We start from the raw sequence: 18,905 nt of genomic DNA on the forward strand, positions 1-18,905 counted from the left end.
GGTATGTCGGGCTCCTGCTTCCCAGCTTCACACTGGGGTCAGGCAGACCAGCGCATAGAAGACGGCATACAGGAATTCGCAATAGCAATAGGGCTAGTCTCTTTAGTTTTGCTAACTTCGGCGGGCGGGAAGTAAAAAGGCAAATTGAAAAAACTCATATTGCAGGAAAAGCATCCACCTTAACCCTGCTAGTTGACCTTTCCTTAGTAGATTGAGGTCCAGAATTTTAATTACAAAACGACAAAGTCATTTACAACTCTGAAAACAACTATGTAATAGTTTAACATGTTTCTAATAATATATATTCCAATTATTTATTGCTGCATTACAAATACCCCAAAACTTAGCGGTCTAAAACAACAGCCACTTATTTTGCTCACGAATCTGCGATTTGGGCAGGACTCGTGGGAACAACTTGTCTCCGCTCTACACTGAGTCAGTGGGGGTGTTTGTCTGTGGGCTAGAAGATATACTTTCAAGCTGGCTTATTCATATGTCTAGCGAGTCGGGGCTGACTGTGGACTTGAATTCCATCCTTGGCTGGGGGCCTTGGTTCCTCTGCAAGTGGATCGCTTGATGGGGTGCTCGGGCTTCCTCGCAGAATACGGGCTGGGTTCAAGAGTGAGTGTCCCCGAGGAAGTGCATGGTATTTGTGTGAGCTTTGAAAGTCACATAGCGTCACTCTGCCATACTCTGTTGTTCAAGGTAGTCACATGCATTCCCTCAGTTTCAAGGGGAGGAGACATGGGTGCCACATCTTAATAGAATAGTAGCAGGATTCCAGGAGAGCATGTGGAACAGGAGAGTTGCAGCCATCTTTCAAAAGTAGAATCTGCCATAAAAAAATGCTGTTTTAAATAGTAAATTATAAATAGCCATAAAAATTTTGGTTTATAAGAAGTTTTAATGCACATAAAAGTTTTTAGGATAATGCAGGTGAATGAAATGGAATACAAAATGGTATAAATGTGCGATTTCAACTATTAAAAATACATCTACGTAGGGAAAAAATTAGAAAGTAATACAACAATGATTAAGGAGGTTTAAGGAGTGATTATTTTCTTTTTTATTCCCTATTTTCCAAATTTTTCTACAATGGACAAGTATCATTTACAATATGGCGTAAATGGGGACTTAATTAACAGATAGCCCTTCTTGTTAGCAAGAAGCAAAAAGCAGGGCGTTTGATTTCGCGTTTGTCAGCACAGCTGGTTTGCTGTTGGAGTGTAGTGAGCAGGCGTGGCTCAGTGGAGTGTCTAGTGACGGGCCCTGAGACTGTGCCTTTGCTGCCATGATTTGGTTCGTCTCATTTCTTTCAAGTATTTTTATAACACTTTAAAAATAGATCCTAGGAATTCTCTGTTTCTGTAGTGTGCATATTTCATGTGGTTAGCTGACTTATATCTCTCTTCTGTTCCAAGACACTTTTGAACACAGTGTCACCCAAAAGAGGCTTGTGATAAATATACACATATGTGTTTATCCCCTTAGTGCCAGATATTTTCATTTGGGATCCAATGTGGCCTTGGACCAAGATCAGAAAACTTATTTCTTAATTTACACAGGACTTCTTTCAGTCTTTATGTTATCCTTTGAATTTCAAATGTTGTTTTGCCTATCAGATTCCAAAATTATACACACTGCTCTGACTTAACCTTTTAAACATGTAATAAAAAGTAAACGTAGAGCCATCAAATGCTAAACTCATACATTATAGGCATTTTCTGTAGTTTCCAACTCTCCTCCCCCTACATTCACCAAAAAAGAGAGGGTTGGATTAAAGTTCTTACATCAGGGGTAGCAAATATGTCCCCCCATGGGGTGCTGTCGTGATTTAAAATACTTTCGGTAATGTTAGAAATGGTACCTCTGGTTCCAGGTCTTCGCAGTGCCCCAGCTGTTGGAGATTGGCTCTGACAGCCTTTTAAGACTCACGGAGTTGGATTCTAAATTCGCTAATGCTTCTAATTCTGTTGTCATTTTGTTTGTGGCCACTTAACTAAGGTTTATGGTTATACTTTCTAAAACAGTAGCCGATGCTGCCTTTGCCACTTCCAATTTTAGCCATTTGGACATTGCCTGAGAACTGTCCCAAGAATCATTTGGAGATTATTATTTTCAGAATCTGTTAATGCTAACTTCTGTGTTAGAAGTCGCCTTCCTGTTCGCCCCCTCCAGTGATGAGAAATGGTGCAAAAACTGCCAAGAAACGTGCCTGTGGAGACCAGTTGCTTTTCTCTGCTCTTCTTTCGTCTCCTGCCACCCCCTAACCGTTCCTATATGGCACAATGTCTATACCTGCACTGTAAACTACAGTAGTCACTAGCCACATGTGGTTATTTTAATTTAAGTTAATTAAAATTAAAACTCCAAATTCAGTTCCTCGGTCACACTCACCATAGTTCAAGTCCTCAGTGATCAGTGGCAACCATATCGGACAGGGAAGATACAGATCATTTCCAGCAAGTTCCGTTGGCCAGCTCTGGTCTGTATAGTCAGTGTCAGTGATGCCAGGAGTAGGCCAAAGGGTGTGACTTCGCACCAAGCAGAGGCATCTCCACGTCTTTCTCCACCCTTCTCCGCCTCCAGGGATCTCTTTAATGCTGCGTTTGTGTCCTGCTGGTCTGAACTGAATGAAGACCAACAGGATGAACTCATCAGAAGCATCGAGTTGGCCCTCACTTCACAGGATATCGCTGAAGTCACACAAACCCTCTTAAACTTGGCTGAATTCATGGAACACAGTGACAAGGTGAGACTTTTCCCCATTGTCCAGATGGAGCCTGTCAGGGACCCCGCTGGTGGGAGGGGAGAAGCACTCATGCGGTCCGTTCCCGTTCGTGCTCTGTCTGCCATTTTCCTATGCTATGGGGTTCTGCTCTCCTCCAGGGCCCCCTGCCATTGAGAGACGACAATGGCATTGTTTTGCTGGGTGAGAGGGCTGCCAAATGCCGAGCATATGCCAAAGCACTACACTACAAAGAACTGGAGTTCCAGAAAGGTCCCACTCCTGCCATCCTAGAGTCTCTCATCAGGTAGGCTGTAAACCCTTTTTAATTGCTGCCTTCATCTCAAATGACCTCTCTCTCCCACTATGTTACCAGCTCACCAGAGTCACTTGGAGAGATCAGCTCTGTGAAATCTGCCATCGGGTCTGGCCAGCGCGTTTAAATGAGATGTGGTTGCAGATGGCTCTCCCCAGTATTCTAGTCATAATTGTCATTTCTGTTGACCCTTAGCACTTGGGTTCCTGATGTTTTCCAGCCTATGCTGGCTAGTCCCAATGAAATCAGTCTAGAAACAATTCTGTTTCCATAGCAGCCTAGGAGAAATAGATTTTATGTCTGGGTTAGATAGTGCTCTCTGGGGCAGGAGTGGGAGGTTCTGGTTTTTGTGCCTCAGAGGCCACCAAGGGCAGGCTGGAGTTTTATTGACTTAATATGTTGGTGCCTTAGTCTCCCTCCTCTGGAGTTCCATGACTATAAAAACCAGAGCGAAGTCGGCGATTTAGTGGTCCTTTCCCCCGATTTGGTTGTTTTCTACCCTCATAAGCTGATTTTGAGTCTTCTGGGTATGGGAAAAATAGGTTGTTTCATAAATTTTCTGTCATTATGAAATTATAAGCAGCCTGAAATGTTAACTCTAGCTCCTAGAGAACTGTTCACTTCTCCTAATGATTATCGGAGAATATTAACTCCGGGATCTAATTATCTTCATGTAAATGCGAACATGGTTGATTATTTCACTACAGATAATTTAGGATAAAATCACCCAGCTAATAAGTACCTCTGCTGTGGCTGTGAAACAGTCTGCTGTGTGTGATGCTTCCTTATTTGAGAGCATAATCGAATAGCCAAGTTCTTCGCTAGCTCTGCTTTTGAGTAGATGCTAAAAAGTATTCCTTTAGACACTTTGAAAAGTGACTGAAAAGATAGAGTCATGTTTTTGCCCAAATAAATTGGACTTTGAGAGAATGTTTATTTCTAAAAAACATCATGTCAAAACAGTTATAAACATGCCATCCTATGGGTTAGGCTTTAGTTTCAAATTAGGCACAGCAGATGAGAAAACCTGCATTTCTTCCTCCCATTTCTGGCTTAGGTCATGCAGTCTGCTGTGCTAATAGAAAACCTGGTAACTGGATGTAACAACTTGAACATCAGATAACTAGTTTTGTACATTAATTTCCTTGCTAACCTTTTCCTATGTGATACCTCCCTGAAACCTCCCTCATCCCTTCCTCATTCTACCCCAGATTTTCCCCCATACTTGAGATTATCGTAGAAGCATTAATGTTTATGCATATTTGTAGTAGAAAGATATAGTCAGAGGCCTGTAAAAGTGTTCGAGAAGGTTATTTAACTTATTAAGCCAATATAATTGAAAATAAGTCCTCAGAATTTCCTGTAGGTTAATGTTGACTTTAAGGAAACAAACAAACACCTGTGTTCCAAGGTAAAGCCAGTACTTGAAGCTCTGGGGTTTGTTCCTAGTCTGATTCTGCTCAGCTTGCCTCCCTTCAGTCGGTCACCAGACCAAAAGGTCCACCCTTTTTTGTTTCCATTTGTGGCTTTTTATACTGATTTTGTAAAACTGCTTTTCCTAAGCACCACTGTGATGTTCTGCCATTGTTTTCATGGAAGAAAGTTTTAAGAAACAGCCTTAGGCAAAGCTGCTATTGGGGATGTCACTGTCAGCACTCCCCCGACCTCTGGTGAGCTTCGGGGAAACTTTTCCCAGTGATCTGACCAGTGGTGGTTGTGCATCCCTGAGCCACTGCTTTGTCTGATCTTGGGGACATTGCTCTGCATTAATAGATCGACTTCCCTTCCTCCCAGTGGCTCACAGAGAGCTAGCGGCTCAATTCCTGGCCCACCTCTGACAAATTACAGACGTCTTACCTGTTTTGTCAACTGCCCTCCCTGCCTCCAGCTTTAATTTTTTTCCTTCTCTTATTTTCTCTTCACCATTGTCCACTTTTAAAATGCTCATTCACATATATACGTTTGAATCAACTGCCTTAAATTCTTTTTTGAAAACAATCAAACATCCCTGCACAGCAGATTCTTAGTTTTTGTTTTTGTTTTAAAAAGCCGTGCTGTGCTGACAACATTGTTCCCTTGCTGCTGGATCAACCAATCTATCTATTTTCTGCCTATCGACATTTTCCCCATCTGCTCCAGGACAAATTAAATCCATGTGTAATCCGCAAACCAGGGCTAACATTGAGGCAGTGTGAACTAAATTCGTCTCCTCAAAGCTCATATATATCAGAAAGTATAATTACTTCTTAGGGGAACAGAGGATTGAATGGGTATTCCATTTTGGAAACATACATACTCACACACACGCATGGCTTTCACTTGCTTAGCCCATAGCATTAGGGTAAGATCTGATGGCCTGCTGACTTAGTCCATTTCGGCTGCTGTAACAAAACGACCATAAACTGGTGGCTTAAACAACAGACATTTATTTCTCACAGTTCTAGAAGCTGAGAAGTCCAAGATGAGGGTGCCAAGTTGGTTGGGTTCTAGTGAGGTGAGACCCCCTTCTAGGTTGCCAGCTTCTCTCTGTTTAGATGGTGGAAAGCAGAGAAGATGCTCTTTGGGGTCTCTTTTAGAAAGGCATTCACCCCATTCATGAGGACTCTACCTTCATGGCCTAACCATCTCCCAAAAGCTCCCCCCGCCCCCCGACACCATCACACTGGCACTTAGGCTTCAGCGTACAAATTTTGTGGGGACACTCCTAGTAGAAGAGAGGGTCTGATCAAAACCGGATGCTTTCACTGCCCAGCCTCTGACACGTGATCCCATTTTAAGAAAATTTTCTGACCGACACATCTGCAGAATTAAAAATAGAAACAGGAGCCAGTGCTTACAGGTGGACATGCAGCTCCAACAACTGCTCGTCAGGCCTCTGCTTTTTCCTACCATTTGTACCTTCTTATCTCACGTCTTAGAGGGTGTGCTCAGAGCAGAATGGTCTTTACCTTCAGGAGCAACACTGAGCCCCCCTTTTGGTTCTGCGGGTTCCGTCCTCTCCAAGGTCAGAGACTGTGCAGACTGTGCTGCGCTCAACTCAGTCCTCGGCGTCCATCAGCCTGCACCAGGGAGGTGCTTCAGAAGCAGTCAGGGTCAGAGTCTGCATCCTGCGGGTTGAGTGGCTGGGGTGTTCTGCGCCTTCTTTAACAACTGTGCTCCCTTTTCCCTCTGTCTTGCTCTCAGAAGTCTTCCCAGGAGGGTGAATGACACAGACACTGGCTGAGAGCCTCTCAGTTTTTTGGTTTTGGTGGGGTTTTTTAATGGTAACTATTTTTAATTCAATATTAACTTTGTTCAAAAATTTTATGCTTGGTTACTCAAGTTTGTGTATCTAAAAATATGAGCAAGTTTCAGCAACTACAGGTTTTGATTAGCAAAATATAGATGCTTTTCTCCCCCGACTTTATTGGGGAATAATCGACAGATGTAATTATATGTATTTAAAATGTTCAAAGTAATGATGTGATATACATTATGGAATGATTACGAAGGTCAAGAAAATTAACATATCCATCCCCTCACAAAGCTCTGTGTGTGTGTGTGTGTGTGTTGAGAAGGCTTAAAATCTTACTCTTGGAAACTTTCAGATATGCAATATACACCATAGTCACCACGCTGTAATACTGGATCCTCAGAACTCATTCATCTAAAACCTGAAAGTTTGTACCCTCTGACCTACATCTCCCCATTTTCCATCCCTTATGTCCTGGCATCCACCATTCTGTTCTCTGCTTCTGTGAAATCAGTTTTTTTAAGCTTACATATAAGTGATACCAAGCAATGTTTTTCTTTCTCTGTCTTATTTTACTTAGCATAATGCCCTCCAGATTCATCCATATTGTCATAAATGACAGAATTTCCTTTTTATGGCTGAGTAATATTTCTGTGTGTGTGACCTTGTTTTAATCCATTCATCTGTTAAAAGATACTTAGACTGTTGTCAATGCTGCAGTGAACATGGCAGCGCAGATGCATCTTCGAGACAGTGATTTCGTTTCCTTGGGGCATACCTCCAGACGTGGAATTTCTGGGTCGTATGGTAGTTCTCTTTTTAATTCCTTGAGGAGCCTTCCTACTGTTTTCCATGGTGGCTGGACCAGTTTCCATTGCCACCAGCAGTGCCCAGGGTTCCCTTTCTCCACAGCCTCGTCAGCACTTGTTATCTCTCGTTTTGTTTTGTTTTTTATAATGCCTGTCCTACCAGGTGCGACGTGATCTCATTGTGGTTTTGAGTTGCTTTCCTCTGATAATTAGTGATGTCGAGCACCTCTTCGTGTGCTTATTGGCCATGTGGATGTCTACTTTGGAAAAGCGACTATTCATGTCCTTTGCCCAATTTTTAATCAGATTATTTGCTTTTTTGCTATTGAGTTATATGAGTTCTTTATACATTTTGGTTATTAACTCTTTATCAGGGGTTAAGGGTTGCAGATATTTTCTCCCAAACCGTAGGTTGCCTTTTCAATTTATTATTATTTCCTTTGCCATACAGAAGCTTTCTAGTTTGAGGAGTCCCACTCGTTTACTTTAGCTTTCATTGCCTCGAGTCTCAGTTTTGTTTAGTTGTGGGGCGTATGGGAGATGAGAGGATCATCAGGTACTTCTGACTAATAAGCATCTTATGCTCTTTCTTCTCTTCATCTCCTTCTAACCCCCTGATCTTTTTATCCTCTCTTTCCTGGAAGTGTAGTGCTGGCTGCTGAGCATGTCAGATTCCCCTGCCTGCCTTAGGAAGTTAGTCCCATGGAAGCCCTGCTCCAGCATAATTCTTCTCTACTCACATGATTTCTCTGAAAATCCCCAAGGTTCTTGTTTTCGAGGTTTAGTAGGTTTCCAACAATCAAAGGACTGTCGATACAATAAAAAATAGTAAGACTCATGGCTTACCTCACACTGACTGGCTCAAGGGAATGGTTCTTTTTAGCAAGGAAAAATGACTTCTTAAAGGTCAAAATTATTTGACATTTGTCATGGCTAAGACTTCTTTACCTCTAAAAGTTTATTGCAGAAGGAAAAAGAAACTTTGACTGTTTAAAACAATCTATAGTATTTTATTTTTACAAAGCAAAATGCTTATATACAGCATGAGTTAATAACCATTGTGCCATCTACCTTTATTTTTCAGCTTATTTTTATAGACAGGGTAAAAGAGAAAGCTCTTCAAGCTCTTTTCTTAAAAAGTAAATAAAGATGGGTATATCTGTAGACTGAATCGTGTACGGCGGTTTTCCGTAAGCATCCACAGGGGACTTCTCCCTACCTCCCGTTTGAGCCCCCGGCCACTGCTAGACCCACTGCCTGCTTTCAGTGCTGTGTCCTGATTGAAGCTGAGCAGCGGAGATGCTCGGGCCAATTGCAAGGCCCGGTGCCCTCCGGTCAAGGCTCACTTGCGTCAGCTCACCTCCAGCAGAATAGTCTTTGTCTTTAAAATAAAAAATGTGTAGACTGAAGATAGTTTCATTGAATTTAAAAGCAGAAACTCCTCTTTCCCATAACCCTCTTTCACTCCTTTCTCTAATACCCAAGTGCCTCTTCCTCAGAATCAAAATAAATGGTTCTTTAGCAAAGGGACTTGTTTTCTGCCCTCATGTAACCTTAGGCCTTACAAAAAATCGATAAGTGATCTCACAGTTCTTGTTCATTCATAGAAAAATCATGTGGAAAGGCAGCTGCTGCTATATCAGAGATCACAGCAGGTAGAGCTGACTCAGGCCAGCCCCCTGAGAAGTATGTGTCAGGACCCATCGTGTTGAAATACTTCAGCCCGTTTACTGTCCCATCCTCGGTACATACGATTGCATTGTGTCCCTCAGAGACCTACACTCTCCCTGGAGATCACAGGCCATTTTCCAAACATACCCTTCCAGCCTCCCTTCCTCTCCTCCTCCGCCCTTGCCCCACCTCTGTTTGTCTCGGTTTTGCCAGCCCCGCTCCACAGCAGGCCTCCTTTCAGGGCTGGAAGTCTTCTGGGCGGATTTTCATCTCCACCCGTTTGAGGGAGTAGGTGGAGCCATGCCAGCCGTACCAGGTGATGCCGTCCAGGTGCCTGTTGTGCTCGCCGTGGCGGTAGAAGACTCCGTTGAGATTGGAGTCTGTGCAGCAGTTGTACCAGTACCCACCTGGCACGAGAAACAGACCCGTGCAGTGAGGCGGTGTGTCCCCCCTGGGAAATGGCCGGCGGACCAGACCACAGGGATTTGTGAACTTGTTTTCTGAAAAGCAGCTAAGCAATTAGAGCTGATGTAGAAAAGAGATACCAAAGCTCGAACACCAGCTGTGCAGTTGTAAGTCCTACTTTCTGCTCAGGTGGGACTGTGGGCTGGTACCCGAACTTCCCCCACCCCCACATCTCACCTTTGCGGAGCTGCGCACACTTGTCTAAGCAGTTGTCGTTGTCCTTGTCCTTGGTGCTGAAGGCCGTGTTGTTATGATAGACGAGAGCGTCGTTCCCCACGTTGCCACTGTAGTTCCCCAGGAAGAGGCGATAGCTGTTCAGTTCATTGCCCAGAACAAAGTGGCTGTACTCGGCGTAGCGCAGGTCACCCTCCCAGTCCTGCCAGGGAGGGGGCGGAGCCTGAGAGAACGCCCCCAGCCCGCCATCCCCCAGCCCGCCATGCCCCCAGCCCACCATGTCCCCATCCCCCACACTTCTCCCTCTCCAGCCAGCAGCCATACTTACTGCTGAGAATCTAGTAAGGCTTTACCACTTGTTTACCTCTAAACCTGGGAATCAGCATGCGAGGGTCCTAGGCCAGACTTTCCTTCCTAGTCACCATACCGCCTCAATTACTCTCTCTCTATCCTTTCATTTCCCTGTCCCTAAGGTGTGTTTTTTCACCTTATGACTTCGAGCTGTCATAAGAGTACTTTACTGATGCCTCAAGGGCTTTGACGAGGGTCACCAACCAGTGTCAGCAAGGTTTGCACCTAGGGGACCTTGTGTTGGATTACTCTGCTCTGGCCTGAGCCTGGCCTCTTCTTGTGTACCTGCGGCCTCACTTTTCTGAAAAATAGGAAAGAGCCTATTTTTCCTCAACTGTACTGCAACCTGAAGGAAAACTCTCATAATAAATACATAATCCTAAAGCGAGTAATACTAGGAATGGCACCCCCAGAGTTATGCACAGTCACACGTGCTGGCTTGGTGCAGTCCCGGGCCCCAGGCTTGTGCTCGCCTCCATCTCCACACGTAGCCGGGTCGGCCGTCTGGAGAGCCGGTGGATGTGTTCGTTCCCCAGCCAGAAGTCCCCGCGGATGCTGCCGAAGCCCTGCCTGTACTGCTTCCAGTCCCGGTGGAAAGAGACGAGGCCACTCTTTCGTCTCTGAATGATGGTCCAGCCACCGCCTGCCGTCTCCATGTCACAGAACACCTGGCAGAGATACTCTGATCAGGAACGCATGGGGGCAGGAGCAGGAGCGTGGGAGTGGACCTCCCACCCCGTCTCCCTTTCCTGCAGAGCCAGTGGGTGCGTGCGCTTCCACATTGCCACAGGTGCACTGTGGCACGCTTCGGCCCCAGTGTGGGGCGAGGAGGCGCCCACAAGCCTTGAAGGGGAAACTCCAGGGACCTCTGATGGGCTCCCTCCATGGTTTCTTTTCTCCTCCCTCAAAGAGTAACTGCTCTAGGTCGTGGCAAGAGATTTCAGCCAGTTAGATGGTGGCTCTGGAATTTCCTAACCTGTGTTAGAAGGTTGGAGTTTGGTTGATAATGACTTGAAAGGGCAAAACAGAGCCTGGATTTTTTTTTCCCCCTCACAAATTGAATGTTTGGACAGCTCCCTAGTATTCGGTGTGTTGTTTCTTCGTCTTGACTTTCCCTTTCTTTAGACTCTGACTAGCCCTTTTGTCAGAGTTGTCCCCAGTTTTTTGAGGGCATGGAGGACGGATGGTAGAACATGGGCAGGGGGTGGTGATAACCTCACCTCCAGCTCAGGGCTGCCCAGAAAGTCATCAGGAGGAAGCTTATACACGCCAGAGATGCGGTAGTTCTTCTGGTAGAGGGATGAGCAGTCATAGCTGGCATCTGCAAAAGGGACAGGCCACAGCGGTGAGCATCCGAACTGGGCTCCCTGGCAGGTAGGCCTTCCTGCTGCGTCGAAATCAAAAGTTTAAACACTGTGACTCCATTTCCACCACAAAATCCATATGAGTGTTCATTTGTAGGCAGTGTCTGGATGTGGGGAAGGTGGCCATTACCAGGCCAAAAGGGGGTGTTATTGTGGCTTCACCGATGATGCAGAAGCCCTTCACCTGGAGAGTATCAACAGGTGGTTTCAGGTTTATTCTGAAATAAATTATCCTGCTGTAGTTCTAGGCTGTGAAGTCTGAAAATATTAGTGTGTGAGAGCCCCATGACAGATGCTCTAACAGATTCAGCTTCTGAGACAGCCAGCCTCTATTACCAGATAAGTCATGAGTATCTCATAAAGTCTGTTTTGTTGTCCTTCGTTCATTTGGTTGGTTGCTGGTTTTGTTTTTCAGAGGTAATGGCTACTAAGGCCCTAATTAAGAGAGAGAGATTTCTAATCTTATCTCCTTCCCCCGCCCCGCTCCTTAATCTAACACTGCTAGACAAATGAAAATGCACTCCAAGGAACCATTGGAGGCTTTTCCCTGACATGGTGATTGATGCAAGGAAATGAGAGCATTGGACAGGCTGGTTTTCACTCTGGGGTTGATTGAAATGTTTCCCTGGCCGCCTTAGGGGCTGCTGCTTATGTCACATTTTGTCTCCTTGTTCTGAATATTGAAGACAGGGAAGAAAGGACAGCCTTTCCTGATAGGAGTCAGAGGGCTGAGCTCTGGCTGTCCAGAGACGCTTCCTGCCCCCCGTATCCTGGGAGTCTTGTCTTGTGCCCGCTGCCCTGGGCCCCATGACCCACCGTGGGGAGTCGTCCAAGGCAGAGCATGTTGGGAAGGGGCAAGGCTCGTCTTTGCCATCAGAGTTCTTCACTTCCTATGACTGACAAAACCATCAACTTACTGCTTTCTGTGAGGGGCTACTTGCTTACAGGGTATAAAGGTGCCCAGCACCTGGTATCAGAGAAGAGAAATAAGGAATGGCATCCTGAGAAAGAAGAGAAGAGGCCTGGCGGGAGAGCCGTGTTTGACTCCCAAGAAACTCCCTGCTGGAGGTGAGAAAATCCCATTTGGAGGAGCAGGAAGTGGCCTCCTCAGGTTTCTCTGCCTGGCCTGGTCTTCCACATGCCTGGTTTCATCCCATAGACCGAATCAGGACTCACTTGTCTGGAAAATGGCCTGAGCGTACCTCTCTAGTCCCAAACTGAGGGCCAGAAAGTGAAATGCGTGCTTAGAAAGTGATTCACACACATCGGTTTAGATAGATTTGTAATCTTATCTTTAAATACAAGAAAACCTAATTTTTAAGCTTAATTTCATGTTAAAACTTTTTTCTTCATTTGGGCTGGTAACCAGTGAATTACTCTGTTCTTTGTTCTTGACTCGGTTTATAGTGTGACCAAAAAGTTTTTATATCAGCAGGAAATGACATAATCTATAGGATATGCTCCTTACAGTTAATAATTTCCTGATAACTTCGTAAAACCAAACTTCTCTCTAAACAATAAATTCACTTTGGGCCATGTGAGCCAAGCTAACCAGAAACTAAAAGTTATTTTGCAAGAGAAAACATTAAATGTGTCTTATTTTTGACCTCCTAAAAATCCAAATGTCAGCATTACATTTTCTTATGGAGAATTTTATTTGGGATCCTGGGGAAAAATAGAAATATCAGAACTGAGGAACCTTGAGGAGCCTGTCCTTCCTAAATACAGACAGATTCTTTAGGTGGCTCGAGGCAGTGTCTGTACACTTCATTCTGGGCCAGTGAGAAGAGTAAGGTTTGCAGAGAGAAGATATGAAATGCCGGTTACGCCCACCCCACTCAATGTTCAGAGACGCGAGAGAACTGCTTTTGGCAAAACTTTGCTTCCAAAGCAACAGATGTTATGGTTTTAGTGTTCATTTCTGCTTCCTGGGGACTGAGGGTACAGCCGGTCCCATCTGGGTAAGGAAGGAACCAACCAGGAAGACAAACCCTGTTTCTAAGACTTGCTGTGTGGTTTGGGGCAAACCACATAATCTCTCTGTGCTCCAAGACGGTAATTCATACGTTCAGTGTGCTGAAACATTGTGTGAATAAAGGAGACCTGCGAAGGTACTGGGTAAATTTACAGAACATTAGAAATCAAAAGAAATTCTCCATAAGCCTTTATCAAAGAGAAAATAGAGCCGGTGGCAAGTAGACCCCAAAGGCACACCCAGGAATTGTTCTGACGACCAGGTTACCTAGAAGCAGTGCTACACTCGACTGAGGGCAAGGTGGTGAGTAACTGAGGACATGTTCTCCTTACCTGTCGAGGTCTGTGTGACAGTCTGCGCTGCCTGCAGCTGCATGATGTCGATCTGGTTGTTCATTTCGGAGTACTTGCTCTCGGCGTCCGTCAGCCGCGACTCCATGCGCTTGGTGCTGCTCTCCAGTTCCATCACCTGCATGACCACGCTCACCCAGTCCTTCTCCTGCTTCTTGCTCAGTTCGCCCAGCAGACTGCTCAGGTTGGCAATTTGGGCCTTGAGCTCCTTCACCTCCTCACAGCAGGCAGCTGCTTTGAGCTGCGCAGGTGTCTTGCGCTTAGGGGGCTTCTGTGGCCACACTGGGTGGCTGACAAAGGCCAAGATGAAAACGCAGAGCCAGATCGCAGCTGAGAGAGTCTTTGGCGGCATCTTTCGTGAGTCTGGGTGGGGAAGGCTCTTCCTCGGGGGACTCTGGATGTGCCCAGCTGAGATCTGCAAAGCTGCGACAGTTGCAGCCTCACGCCCCCACCCTGATGGGCTCACCACTCGGTTGTGCTTTCCCTCCTTGCTCTTCTTTGGCCTTCCTCAAAGCGTGAGTTTCTGAAAGTGCAGCTTCGTCGGGTGTCTTATAGCTCTCCTTCCCAAGCCCGAATGCTCTACCAAGTCAGCATCTTAAATATCGTTTGCTGCCTGCACCTCCACCCCATGTGCATGGCGCTTTAGCCCCTCCCAGCTCATCTGGGAGGGTCAGGTGCCTGTTGGGTGAAGTCAGTGTAAACTTAGGCCAGAGAAGGGAGGAGGGAGACAGGGGCGAGTCTTTCTTTCCTTGCCTGCACAGTCTCTGGGCTGACACAAGAGGACTGTGAATTTGTGTTTCCAGTTTCGCCTATTAGATTATGCCCCTGCCAGCCACTGGCTCAGCTCTATCAGCAAGCAGGGCAGGGTCAGAAGAATTTCCAGATTCCATTCTAAATGTTATATAACCATGGGGTGAGCGTAAGGTAGGCAGAGAGAGTAGGGAATCAGCCTCTCCACTCACCCAGGGAGGCCTGTGAATGTAATCCATGCTGTTTATAGGAGGATCTGGTATATTTTGGCATCCTGCTTAATGTGCTTTTACCAAGGCTGGTTATGCCTTTCTCTGATCATCATTCAGTGTTTTACAAAACCCTCATTCGACCTGGATCTAACACTACTCACATTTGAACGTTTCCAACCTAGAAAAGCTCTAGAAATAGAAGGATGGAGTAAATCTCTTGGGAAGCAGAAAAACACTTTGTAGTTTGTGTCCGCAGGATTTGCTCAGTTTTCTTTCTTTTTACATACTTCCTCCTTCCACAACGAGTAGGCCAGTGTTGGCTTCTCACACTTGCCATTTGACAAGGAGATGTAAGAGGTAACAGCAGGGATGAAAACTCAGGCCTAATGGCCATGGTTCTAGGTTGGTCACCCACAGTTCCATTGGGCATCAGGCAGAACAGAACAGGGCTATCCTTGGCCCATGGTTCAAAACTTGGAAAATCTATTAAATCAGAGAAAAGAATCCCCATCGCCTAATAAATCCATATCCAGAATCTCATGTCCCTCTTTCTATGCAATATGGTTTACGAATCTGAAATTATTCCCTCTATATAATATATGTCCCTGAAAATAGGGATATTGTAATCTCTCATGTGCTATATTTGAAGGACACTCCTCCTTTGACAACAAATGGAAAACACCTGGGATTTTAGCAAACTTTAAATCCTTAAAATGAGCTTTTCACTAAGAACATATACAAAGGTCCCTCTGTCCTTAAACAGTGACCCTGTCTTAGAACTTGTTCTTGGGCTCTCCGTGTCCTGGAGCTGCTGAGGCAGTTCTGGTGCTCATGCTTTCCGGTGTGGGCCCTTCACACGCGAGCCTGACACCTGACAGACAGCTCCTACCCTGCCACCACCCCTTTTCCAGTCGGGGCTTCTAGCCTCTCAGAAAGCCATTTCTGTGCAAGCAGCTGGAGTTCCCAAACAGTTTTTTTTTCCTCTAAATGAAAAAGCAGCAGTGGATCAGGTGGGTTTGTTTTCTCACCTCGGCTCCTTTGCCTGCTAAAGAGTAAGGATGTTGCTGGCACCCTATAGCAACATGTCATTCTGCTCAAAAGCTTCTGTTTACAATTGGCACTGTCAGCCGGTCCCTGCTTTCTTTTTGCAAATATCTAGCTCAGCTGGGCACTGCAGTCTCGGCTCCATGGAGTTCATTTCTCTAACACGAACCTGGCCTCAACTGTAGCATCCGACAGGGTCGGCCAAACTCCATGAGGAGCTTCAAGATAATCTCCTAGCCATCAGATGACACCGAGCTTAACCCCTGCGCCGTACAGTCACATGTAACATCACACGTGACCCTGCTGTCTTCCCTCCTGTGGGCAGCGCAGTAGAGAAAGCACCACGGAACAGTGGAGCTTTATGGATTCCCAGCCAGCTTTTTGTTTGTTCTTCCCAGTAGCCACTTCTCCCGCCTGAACAGGAAAATGTTATGAATAGATTTTCCTATCTGGGCAGAAAATGAATTAATCCTATTTCCAAGCCATATAGCAGTCCTTTCTGGGAAAGGTAGGACAGGGGTTATGAGTGTGGATCACAAACATCTAGCATGAGCGCTTACTGTCTGACATTTATTTTCGGGAGACTTATTTCTAACATAAGGCATAAATTGGAGACAAGTTTTCTTATTTGAAGATTTTCTTAAATTGCCTAAGCAGCCCAAATGTCAGTAAAGCCCCCCAAATTTTAAATCAAATAGCTAAGAGTATTTCCCATGCCAGGAGATTATCCTCCAGAACATCCACAACCCTTTGATGTCCTCGATTCCTAGTTTCTAAAAGAAGGGAAAGTAAGCCCTTGTTTTGAGTCCAGCGGAGTGAGTAGAAGAATGTGGGGGACGAGAGCAGTTTTCTTTTCTGAGAGGCTTTCAGTCCCTTTTCTCTCCTTCAGTCAGCAAAGGGACCATAAAACTGGGAGGTAGCTGACAAATGCAGGAAACCCGGGTTGGCTATCTTAAGAGTTTTTGCCTTTCTCCATTTTGCTGGTGGTGAAAGAGTGTCGGCTTAGTGCTCCTGTGAAAGATGTTTTTGGAAACGAAGCTCGTATTCCTCATGGGAAAGCCCGTGAGCTTTCGCCGAGCCTGGAGGTTCTCAAAGACCTCACGGTGTGGGCCGCACGGCCTCGGGCTGGCACCAAGGGCTGGCAGCATTCGAGCAGCTGAGGACCACAGAGCTAAGAGCTGGAGGAGTCTCTCTCTCTCTCTCTCTCTCTCTCTCTACCCAAATGGGAGTGTCACATCTCATTTTCTTGAAAATGTCTCTGTTGGAGAGAGTTCTCTTTTCCTAGTGTATTCCTGCCCCTGCCTACTCTTTAACCATTGCTTTCAAAATTGGTGGGGGAGAGAAACAGCTGCCTTTGAAACCAAACTCCCAGTTAGAAGAACCTGTCTTGTCAGTTTGTGTATTTCATGGGAGTCTTTTACTTCTTCTGAAGACTTTTAATGGGTCGCAGCTTGCCTTACTATGTGTAGCCATTTGATACCTGACCCATCTATCATTCAGTCCAGTTTCTACCTCACGGAAAGCCCAGGTCCGTCACAGAAGCTGCTTCCACCTCTTCACTGAGCCTTCTAATGTGCCACTTCTACCCAAGAGTGTGTCTTGGGTGTCTTAGAAATCATTTCTCAGGCCTCCTCTCATAGTCTATTATTTAATTATAACACCTAGCAAAAAAAGTCTCTCTCACATCTCTCTCAGGACTTTGTAGCTCACTTCTGGTCTGTTAGTCAGCATTCAGATCGAAGGGCACAGTGACAGCACCACCCCAGCCTCTTGTGCCTCACAGTCTGGTTGGAGAGGCAGATAGCCAAACTCTAGGACATTGTGACATGTTTGGATAGGGGACTCAGAGGAGAAGGAGTGCCCAACCCAGGTGAGGTTCTGGAAACCTCCCAAGGGAAGTGGTACCCAGGTTTTAAAGAAAAAGGAGGAAGTAGCCAGGAGTGGGAGAGGGCATCGTGTGCAAAGGCGTGGCTACGTGGAGGACCTTGGCTCACTAGGAGCGTGTAAGTGTCCGAGCGTGGCTTCAGTCACGAAGGTAGAGGAGTCGGGCCAGTGAAAGCTGGAGAGGGCGGGGAGCCAGGCCTGAGGGGCCCTGCGAGTCCATGTGAGGACTGTGATTGTTCTGGAAATGGGCTGTGGAAGGAGTCCAAGAAGCTTTTACTTCTTGCTGCTTTTTCTTCCAGAGTCTTACCAGGAAAGTGGCTTTTTGTAGCTTCAAAACAAGATTTTTAACTGGAAATGGGTGGCTTAGAACATTAGAATTTCTTAAAGTTGTGATACATTCGTATTAAATTTCCTGAAGGGGTCATCTGGCTTGAGGATTAAAGACTTCAAATACTTGGGGCTGGAATCAAATCTGAGTTCTAATCCCTGCCTATCGCTTGGTGGTTATATGACCCTGGGCACATTAAATTACTTCTCTGAGTTTACTAATCTGTGAAATGGAGATAAAAATCATAACGTCTTCATCTCACAGGATTTTTTTGTGAGTATTAAGTTAAATAAAGCAAAAGATTAAAAATAGCTAAGGCATTTTCAAATAAGAAAAATAAATTTGGAGGGATCACACTACTAGAAATCAAGATTTATCATAAAGCTACGATAACTACGATAATTAAGACAGTATAGTATTGGTACAAGGATAGACAAATAGATAAATGGAACAGAATTAAACATCCAGAAACAGACCCACACATATATGAATGCTTGATCTATGGCAGTGTCTACCAATGACAGTCTTTTCATTAAGTTCTGCTGAGTCAGCTAGATAGCCTTATGGGGGGATAATGGGGCTAAGTCCAGAGGAGATTTAAAACCTAAATGTGAAAGGCAAAACTAAAACTTCTAGAAGATACCATGGAGATTTTTATCTTCAAATAAGCAAAGATTTCTTAAACAGGATAGAAAAAACATTAACCATAAAGGAAAACATGCAATAAAAGTAGTCATTTCTGTGTATCAGAAGACACTATGAAGACAGCGAAAAGGCAAGAAGATACCGCCAATATATACTTCTGTGTGTACTATGTTCAGGATATATATAGGACTCTTATCAAACAATTTTTTAAAGCTGGCCAGTTAAGAGATGTGAACTGGCACTTATTTCACTAAAGAGGGTACCCAAAAGGCCGAGAAACACGTGAAAAGCCGGTCAAGCTTGTTTGTCATTATAGAAATTCAGATTAAAACTATAAAATGCCACGACATATCAACCAAAACAGCTGAAATAGAAAACACCACAAATACCAAGTGACGAAAACACGGAGCAATTGGGATTTTCATTCACTTCCGGTGGCAACAAATTAGTGAAACCAACTTTGGAGAGCAACTCGTCAGTACCTTCTAAAGCTGAACATACCCTGTAACCCAGCAATTCTACTTCTGGGTGTATTCCCAACAGAAACGCGGGTGCACGTGCATCAAAGACACATTCGCGAATGTGCGTAGTAACACCACCACACGTG

At 45.2% G+C, this 18,905-nt stretch overlaps 2 protein-coding genes across 2 annotated transcripts in view; one reads left to right on the forward strand and one right to left on the reverse strand.

Annotated features, from left to right (window-relative positions):
• The window catches only part of MTOR (mechanistic target of rapamycin kinase), a 113,608-nt gene that overhangs the window by 41,396 nt on the left and 53,307 nt on the right, over window positions 1-18,905 (forward strand). The window contains exons 26-27 of the mRNA XM_023532658.1: window positions 2,366-2,752; window positions 2,890-3,035. Of these exons, the coding sequence (XP_023388426.1) occupies window positions 2,366-2,752; window positions 2,890-3,035 (533 nt within the window). The remainder of the gene's footprint in view (window positions 1-2,365; window positions 2,753-2,889; window positions 3,036-18,905) is intronic.
• ANGPTL7 (angiopoietin like 7) lies at window positions 7,482-15,269 on the reverse strand. Its single transcript, XM_011363561.2, has 5 exons — window positions 13,418-15,269; window positions 10,967-11,067; window positions 10,220-10,414; window positions 9,399-9,597; window positions 7,482-9,163 (listed from the first exon to the last, which is right to left on the reverse strand). Exons 1-5 carry the CDS (start codon window positions 13,785-13,787, stop codon window positions 8,994-8,996), a joined length of 1,035 nt encoding a protein of 344 aa, XP_011361863.1. The 5' UTR covers window positions 13,788-15,269; the 3' UTR covers window positions 7,482-8,993.

Source organism: Pteropus vampyrus, unplaced genomic scaffold (assembly GCF_000151845.1).
Source record: "Pteropus vampyrus isolate Shadow unplaced genomic scaffold, Pvam_2.0 Scaffold86, whole genome shotgun sequence".
In the NCBI taxonomy this organism is placed as follows: domain Eukaryota; kingdom Metazoa; phylum Chordata; class Mammalia; order Chiroptera; family Pteropodidae; genus Pteropus; species Pteropus vampyrus.